Source organism: Sinocyclocheilus rhinocerous, unplaced genomic scaffold, assembly GCF_001515625.1.
Source record: "Sinocyclocheilus rhinocerous isolate Xijiao unplaced genomic scaffold, SAMN03320098_v1.1 scaffold792, whole genome shotgun sequence".
In the NCBI taxonomy this organism is placed as follows: Eukaryota; Metazoa; Chordata; class Actinopteri; order Cypriniformes; family Cyprinidae; genus Sinocyclocheilus; species Sinocyclocheilus rhinocerous.
The window spans coordinates 925,083-934,807 of NW_015626872.1; the positions used below are offsets into that span (position 1 = coordinate 925,083).

The window sequence follows — 9,725 nt, forward strand, 5'->3', positions numbered from 1 at the left end:
TTTAACTTTATTTTTGAAATGTATTTATTTTTCTGAATAAATGTATTTTTTCAACTATTTAGTTTTTTCATAATGTCATTATAGGGATACTACATTTGTCATTTTAAAAGACATTTTAAAAAGCACAGAAGTGTGAAGACTTTACTGACTGTTGTCGTTGCTTATCTCATTGCACAAGCCAATAATGAGCCATCTTCAAATGATTGATGACTTTTTTATTATTATTTTTTTTTATATTATTAAAATAATAAATTGTATTTTCTGTTGTGGATGTCCCAATTGGGATACAGTATTTGCAATTTTCAGAGAGTTTAATTAAATCTTCATGTTATATTTTGCTTGTATTTGTGAGTTAATTCAAGACACTACAGGTAGTAATAAAAAAAAGAGTTAATTATTTCAATTAATTACAGTACATTTTGACAACTGTTTTGTATTGCAAGTACTATGTAATACATTTCCAGAAATCTAAACATTGGATTAAGCCAGGATCAATATGCTCACCATATAAAGGCGTTTTTACCAACAAAATGACTTATTTTTTCTATTTCAGATTTCAAATAATATAATGTATAATAAAAAAATTAAAATTTTTTCATTAAATGCGAAGACTCTTAATTCAAGCTTGTTAAATTAACTTGAGTCAGTCAACCGTGTAATTTTAGCGAAAATTACTATTACAATGCACAAATCATGGTAAACGGCATTGCACACACATTACCTTCATGCCTGGATTTGTTGGCTGCTCTCTTGGCTGCAGACGGCAGGTTGAGCAGACAAACCGAACTATGTGATTTGAAGATCTTCTCCAGGTTTGCGCTGTCTGCGATCATGGGCTTACGAGCTAATGTGACCCAACCGCTAGTCTTGGTGGGAAACACTCTTTTATGAGACACCATTTCTGTTAAGACCATAAAGATCAAATCAGAAATTTGCAGATATCACCAGCGCAATAAACGCGCACACACACACACACACACACACTCTCACACACTCTCACACACACACACACACACACACACACCAGTGTGAATCATTTGTTACTGATCCGGTTTTCAAGTTCAACTCGCTGGCTCAGTGATACGGTTTCAGGGGTTAACAGCCCACTGGAGGTGAAAATTATCAGTGAAATATGGTTTAAATACCAGTTTGTTTGTCAGACAAACCATTTTATGGCTTTATAGGTCTTGGTCTAATCCCATGAGTCATACAGACTACTTTTATAATATTTGAATGATATTTTATGGTGCTCCAGTCAACATTTATTGAAAGAAAGAGTCATACAGGTTTGGAACAACATGAATGTGAGTAAATTATGACAGGATTTTTATTTTGATGTGAACTATCCCTCTAATGCAATTTAACGATTTAAAAGACTGCTTAATGTGATTTAGAGATTAATTCTTATTTAGTGCAGCGAATGCAGATGGCTGGTCTTGATAAGTAGTCAGGGACGGATTGACCTCTTTTCGTGACATAGGCAAAACAAATTTTTGGGCCCCCCTTCCCTATTAATATAATAGGCCTAATATTACCACCCAAGCAAACAAAAATATTTCTTAATCAGTGGAAACCTTTACAGTGTTTTCTATCACAATAAGCGCTTGCGTTCAGTCAATAAAAATCGAATGTAGTTCTTAATTTGTTTGAGAACTGAGAAAGACCGTTCCATATAGGCGCGGCGTCGTGGCCACATAACCACTTCGGGAGTGCATTATTTCTCTAATAATTTTAACGGCCTGGAGTCACAACCACACATCAAGACATTGTTCAGATGATTTGTTTCAAGACATCTGACATGTTTCCGTTATTTATTTTTTTTTGCACCTCATCCCATATTTTTTTTTGCACCTCATCCCAAACCTTCCGTTGCAAATTCCAAAACGCATTTTAGAGCTAATAACGGAGGCTTGAGCCATTTATATGCAGGCTAATGCAGTTATTAATGCAGTCTAATGCGGTAATGAGAGAGAGAGAGTGAGAGAGAGAGAGAGAGTGTGTGAATACCTGAGTCTGTGCGTCTCTCGGCAGTGTTCAGCAGCAGCGTCTACTAATAGCGAATCTTTAAGTTAAACTGCTTCAAGAACCTCATTTTAGACCTAATAACAGAGGCTTGAGCCCTTGATATGTAGGCTAATGCAGTTATTAATGCAGTCTAATGCAGTTATTAGAGAGAGAGAGAGAGAGAGAGATTAAGCGCGTGTGAATACGTGCGTCTGTGCATCTCTCAGCAGCGTCTACTAATAGCGAATCTTTCAGTTAAACTGTTTCAAGAACCTCGCTACTGAGAAATGTCATGTAGCTTTTCAGTTGCGAAACTATTTTATTGATAAATTTGCGGGGCAGCGCTGACATGAAGTTTCTGTTCGCGTCTCCGCGTGTGCGTGTCTGCACTGTGTGTGCGTCTGTGAGAGAGACTGGGAGAAAGAAAGCGTGATTTCCGTAGCCTACATAAAAAAGGTGGAAGACATGGAAATAGTTTGTCATTTTTTACCCTATTTTTGTTATATTTATTTGCTCAATGTCTTCTGGGGTTTTGGTTCTTTTACTGTTGTAGATATCCCATAGTATAACAAAAATATTATATATCTCTTCATTGTGTTTGGGCCCCCCTGGATGAGCGAGCATAGGCATGTGCCTAGAATGCCTATGCGTAAATCCGGCCCTGCACAGAGTTCAGTTGATCTCACCTTTCAGAGAGCTGCAGTAGACTGGGTTGAGCTGAGTGTCCTGATCCTGATCTCCATGAACATGGGTCTTGCATTTATCAGCTTTGAGAGAGACAGAAGCACATCAGAGAACATCCAAACAGCAGTTAATGGATGGTTAGGCTGGATATCATTTGGTTTTTACCTAGTTTGGCGAAGACGACAGAGACGTCTTGGACAACATCTCCTGTCGCAAGAGGAGATGCCTCACAAACAGCCTCCAGCAGAGACACGTACTGCTTCATAGACGGACTGGGCTGCACACTCAGAGACTGCAATGATCATAAAGATTCCTTAGGATTCATTTATTTCACTATTTGCCATATTAAATTGCACTTGATTTGGTACCATCTAAATTACGTAGCTGAAATTAGTAGGGACTTATGAAATTCAATTATTTTCCTCTACTTCCATGTTGTCCATTTAATTTTTTTCTGGATTCTGTTTTAGTGGTGTAATTAAATCTTAATCAAAGATCATGTCTAACCAAAGCAAATGAAGAATTTTTTTTTTTTTGTGTGTTTAAAAATTACAATTTTTTTTCCAGAAATTCTGTGTTGTTTGTTTGAATTTTTCTGGATTCTGTTTTAATGGTTTAATTAAATTGTAATAATCAAAAAGCATGTCTAATCAATTAAATCAACTAAATCAAAAATTAACAATAATAGTACCCTATTAAACATGTTTTTTATTTTTTTTCCAGAAATTCCATGGTGCCTGTTTTGATTTTCTGGATTCTGTGTTTTATGATTTAATGCAATTTTATTATTAAAAAATGTGTTAATTAAATGTACAAAAACCTTAACAACTTAATTCATCTTTCAGAACGTAAGCAAATGAATTTTTTTGGCAAACAAAAAGAGGTTGATTGTAAAAACATGGATCAAAAATTGTGAGATATTCCTTACAAATAATATTTTTATTATTAATTATTAAAATATATTTAATTGTAAATATTACTTTGATAAAGTACATTCTACTGTACAACACTAATATATTTCAATCATAATTGGATATCTACTTGTGCATGCTCATTTACTCCGTTTTTACATTTAGATTTCCTTTGCTGTCATCTGATGCTTACTGAAAGTTAATCTTTAAAAACAATAATCATTTAATAACACTGTTAAACGTAATCGCAAATCTCAAAATAAATATCCATTCACCATACTGTACATTACAAGGTTGTCATGTCTACATTTACAACTGTTATTAATTCACAAAAATACTCAAATTTAATAATGAAAATAATTCCTGGTTTCGGCCAGATTTTAAAGACAAAACCTAGAACAGACCTTGAAAAATTTCTTCATGTCCTCCAAATGATTATAAAACGGTGCCAGGACTCTGGGCTCCTGTATGCCGCTGTCAGCCCGTCGAATCAGCTCCTTGTATCTGTGAAACATGCCTGTCGGATCAGACCAGCAAACCTCCTTAAGATGATAGAAGCGCCCAGAGCACCAGTCATCCTTCCTGCATGAGAACAGAGGAGCACAGCTGTTCATGCAAGGTAGTTCTGAAGGAATCTGAGGGTTAAATCCCACATCTGTATATCTGACCTGTCATACTCGATGAAGACAGCAGGTGCATGCTGGAACAGGTCTCGGAGCTTGATGCTAGTGCACTCGGCGGACAGGTATCGATACAATGTATGGATGTGATCGATTGTAGTAGTGAAATCTGCTCCTTCAGGATCCTCAGACGGATTATCAGACACCTTCACGCACCAACGCTTCAGATAGCCAATCATGTCCTCCACATGCACAGTGTGTCTCATTCCTGCATTAACATCAAACATCAACAGAGAGATTTTTTTATTGTATCTTACAGCATTCTCTTCAGCTCATCAAGGCTGTATTTATTCAATCAAAAAAACAGTAAAAATTGTGAAATATTATTACAATTTAAAATAGCTGTTTTCTATGAGAATCTAAGTAAAAATGTAATTTATTTCTGTGATGCTGATATTTTCAGCATCATTACTCCAGTCTTCAGTGTCACATGATCCTTCAGAAATCATTCTAATATGCTGATTTGCTGCTCAAGAAACATTTCTGATTATTATCAGTGTTGAAAACAGTTGTGCTGCTTCATATTTTTGTGGAAACTGAGATACATTTTATTTTTTCAGGATTCTTTGATGAATAGAAAGTTCAAAAGAACAGCATTTATTTGAAATATAAATCTTTTGTAACATTGTAAATGTCTTTAACGTCACTTTTGATCAGTTTAATGTGTCCTTGATGAATTAAAGTATGAATTTCTTTATTTAAATGTATGCATGCATTAATATTTATATTTTAATAATTATTTCTGACTCCAATCTTTAGAAAAGTAGTGTATGCACCAAAAAAATTAGGGCAAAATTAGTCAATTTCCTTTTTTTGTGCATAAATTAATTGCACATATAAGACTATAAATGCATTAAGTATGCATTTATGCATTACTTAAGTATGCTTAAGTATGTATCAAGAAAATTAAAAGGGTTTATTTTGATTCCATATTGACTACAAATCAATACTGTCTTAACACGTGTAATACTGAAGCTATGAGCTATTAAGATCACATACTGATCAGTAATTATTATGGTGTTTGTTACAGGTTTTAACTCGGCCCAGTCTCATAATACAGAGTTGATTTTAATTCTGAAGATTGGTAATCCGTACCTATGGCTCTGGTGAATTCACTGGGCATCTGAGCGCCGTGCGCGTAATCGACGTGGGAGCCGAGGAGCTGGTGCACTTCTGCAGAGAAGATGTAGACAGATTTGGGCTGTAGGTAGGAAACGGGCCGGCTCTCGTCCCACGGCGGTCTGCGCGAGGGAACCCAGGACAGCTGCGTGAGGTGATGGTAGAAGGAGGATCTGGCCTCCCTCACGGAGCGGCCCTGACTGTCACAGACCTGAATCCGGAGGTACTGCGAGTACTTCTCTCTGTAACAACACGACAGGCTCTCATGTACAAGAGGCTTTACATCAATAAATAAGAGATTGTCCCAAGCATTTTAATGCAAAGGGCCAAAATCAAACTTGATTGAAGTAAATGTTGCATTATATCCAACTATTTTATACTAATGCTTATTACATGTTTATCATTAAAAAATAAATACATTTTTTTAATGTTTTTTTTATTTTTTTATTAAATTCACTTACATTGTGTTTTACATTGCAATGCAAAAATAAAATAAACAATTAACATATTTCTATTGCATTTTCTTAACTGGTTACATGCAAAAAACAAAACAAAAAAAAAGTGTTATTCAGAAATGAATAACTTTTATGAGTAGTTTAATAAATTGGTCAAAAAGATTCTCAATTATGAATTAGTTATTCATTTTAATAAATTGGTTGCTAATTCCATCAGAACTCAGAACTTGTTTTTATGACTGTGTTTACTTAAATTCATTCACATTTTGCACTGTTAATATTTTAATTTTGAAAAGTTTAAATGTGGAACAGACCAGTGCTAGTGTTATTTTAATATCATTGATATATCATCATAGCTTGATAATATTTTAATTAAGATTTTATTTCTATATTTTGTTTTATTTCAATTTTAGTTAGATTTTTAGTAATTTTGTTATTTCATTTTTATTACTTATTTTTAATGTCTATATATTGTCTTTTAATCAGTTTTCATTTGTTTGGTGTTAATTATTGTAGTACTTTAGGTTAAACTAAATGAAAATGAGATATGTTGCAGAAATATGGCAGAAGAAATAACATTCAATATAATATTCAATTTAATTATCAAAATAGACTTCAATAATAAAAAATTACATATTTTTACATTTTTTAAATTATTCAAATTCACATATATATATATATATATATATAGTAATGAAAAAGTAATGAAAATGTGCTTCAGTGGCATGATCTTCCCATTTCCCCCCTCCTCTTGTGATATGGCATGGTGGGCCAGATCAGAGGTAATGGTTTGGGAATCTCTAAATGCATAAAATGGTGAATAATCTGTGTGCAGTTCGGCTCACAGTGTAGTACAAGCAGCACATTTGCTGTAAAGCTGGCCAAGCGGGTGGACGTGGTTTTGCTTAATAATGCAACTGGAGCATAAAGCGGGGTGCCATGAGGTGGTTCAGCCGAGGCCAGCAGACAGAGGACAGTGTGATGAGTCACACCGCAGCAGTTCAAACAAAGCATTTGCATCTGAACAACCGGTGCTGTACGTCTCCACGAGAGAATTATAAAACCAAACCACCAAGAATAGATTGATGCATGTTTCCCAAATAGCATCTGACGTGGTTTTGCAGTCATCATACAGTCCATTAAATAACCGGGCCAAATCCGTTCATGTCAGCCCAAACAGAGCACATTTTCTCCTTTTTTAAAGCTTATGAGATCAAAAAAGATAAAACGCAGATGGTGACCTGCATGCCAGACTAATATCCATTTCCTACACAGCCGCAGCCAGAGAGTCTGAATAATCTGGACTAGAGAGCTGTTAGCGGTAAATGTGGCAGATTGAGCGTAAGTGGAGTGGATTTCTCCACAAGCAGCTGTGAATCGTGAAGGATTAAGGCATTACGTCTGAGTTTAACGGCTTGGTGTTTTCCTGCTATAGTGACATGAGAGTGAAGCACAATCCAAACAAAAGCATTATGACAGCATTTCCTGTGTTGCTATTTGTCTGCAATGCTCCACCGCTGATAAATGTCAAAACCACGCAAAAGAAATAGTTTTTAACCCGAGTTGTGAGCTTGTAGTCTAAACTCAATGTGATGAGGGAAAAAAAGTTAAAAGTTATGTAAAAAATAACACGTCTAAATATGCAAAAACAATCATACAGCATGACCAGTAGAGTCTAATTCATCAACAAAACAGCTGATTCTTTTCACTGGAAAACTCTGGTGTTATTAGTTTGAATTATTCGGACATTAAAATATTAAAATTTCATTGCTAAAATTCTACACTATTCTGTCTATATATATATATATATATATATATTATAATAACATCATAATGTACAGTATACAAATAATATTTTTTCATTTATTAAAGATTACATTTAACAGTATTATTAAATTATTAGTATTAAGAGACAGCAAAATAATTATAATTAATTTTTATAAATAAAAAAATAATTTAATTAAAAATAATTAAAACTGAAATGTGTGTGTATAAATACATACTTTTAATAAAATTATTAAGACTAGAGTATATAAAAAATGGTCATGGCATATATTACAGTTTTTTTTTTAATTAAGTGCTGATACACTGTGCAGCTATTTTATGTATGTAATATGAAAATAAATAAATAATTTATTATAAATATTTTTATTATACATTTTTCATATTATATACGGAGTAATAAGATTATAATGTACAGTATAATTTTTTATATTTATTAAAGATTGCATTTAACAGGATTATTAAATTAGAAGTATTAGAAAGTATTAGAAGACAACAGAGATCATTTAAAAAAATATATAAAATATCAGTTCCGGGCAGATATTACAGATTTTTGCCTTTATATGCATGTATTATAATAGTTGTAGTGTGTAAGAAATACTTAGAAGTGTATGTGTCTGTGTATGTATAACTAAATGAATAGTTAATATGGAGCTTGTATTAACAGTGCTGATTTACCCAGTGTCCCAGTTCTTGTCCAGAAGGCTGATCAGTGCTTGTCTCTGCTGTAGTTTGCTGTCAGCGGTCAGATGATCTGCAGTGGCCAGCGTATGAAACTCAACGCAGTGCTGATCCTCGATGACATACAGTCCATCTGTGGGCCTGGACCACGGCTTGCTCTCCACTGACCACGGGCTGGACGCCTGACACACACACACACACACACACACACAGTGTCTGGATGAACAGTCAATGCAGATTTACTAACAGATACTGCACTCTGACCTCTGAGCCTAAGATGTTTGCAGTACAAATACATATACAAGACACAACACATCTTTCTAATGCATTTTCTAGTTAAATGCATTCACATTTTTATATTTTCTGTATTCATTTTAATTTTAAAGTTTTATTTGATTTTTATTTACTTTTTTAAATGTCTATACAGTTTTCATAGGCTTCAGTTTTAAGTTTGTTTATTTAGGTTTATTTATTTTAGTACATCAATTTAAACTTTTTTTTTTTCATTCCAGTTAATCTTTATTTTGTAAACTAACCAATATTGTGTGAATATTTGAATGTTTTAATTGCCAATAAATGTCATTTACTGTTCTAAATACAAAGTATGTTAGGACAGTACAATACTGACACTTTAGGACAGTTAATACAAAGCTAAATACACAAATCCTTTTTTATACTGTACATCATAATTTTGATTTCTAATAACTTTTAAAATGACTTATTTTAGCTTTTAGTGGTTTATTTTTAATGCATTTAGGCAAAATATACATTTGAATTTAATTTTAATTAATACACTTAAATGTTTGAATTGATTACATTTTTAATAAGGAAAGTAATAAAAAATAATTTTAAAAAAAGTTGCATTCTATGGTGCAAAATTTTTGTAACACTGATTTTACTGGTTTTATTTATGTATTTAGACAAAATATTACACATTTTAAAATTTTACTTTAAATTGCCAAATGTTTTATTTAAATTTTACATTAAATTTTTTATTAATTAAATCTTAATTTTAAATGTTATAAATTATATGGTGCATATGGTGATGCTATTGTTATAACATTGATTTTAGTTTTTAGAGTTTTATTTTTTTTATGTATTTAGACAAAATATTATAATTTTTACATTTTATTTTAATTACTACATTTTAATTATTTACATTTTAAATTAATACATTTTACAATTTAATTATTACATTTTAATTTCAAATTGTATAAATTGTATCAAATCATGAAGATAATGATTGTATTATCAGTACAGTCCAGACTTTTAACCAAACTAGTAAAAAGTGGACTGTGGTTTCTTAATATGACCTAAGCACTGAGATGATGTGTGTGTGTGTGTGTGTGTGTGTGTGTGTGTGTGTGTGCGGGCAGACGCGAGCGAGAGAGAGCGAGAGAGAGAGAGAG

At 33.0% G+C, this 9,725-nt stretch overlaps 1 protein-coding gene across 1 annotated transcript in view; it reads right to left on the bottom strand.

Moving 5' to 3' along the window:
• The window catches only part of LOC107720215 (uncharacterized), a 63,937-nt gene that overhangs the window by 15,197 nt on the left and 39,015 nt on the right, over positions 1-9,725 (bottom strand). Inside the window, exons 35-41 of the mRNA XM_016527853.1 lie at positions 8,314-8,498; positions 5,375-5,640; positions 4,268-4,487; positions 4,004-4,181; positions 2,854-2,980; positions 2,691-2,771; positions 722-901 (exon numbers count right to left, since the gene is read on the bottom strand). Of these exons, the coding sequence (XP_016383339.1) occupies positions 722-901; positions 2,691-2,771; positions 2,854-2,980; positions 4,004-4,181; positions 4,268-4,487; positions 5,375-5,640; positions 8,314-8,498 (1,237 nt within the window). The remainder of the gene's footprint in view (positions 1-721; positions 902-2,690; positions 2,772-2,853; positions 2,981-4,003; positions 4,182-4,267; positions 4,488-5,374; positions 5,641-8,313; positions 8,499-9,725) is intronic.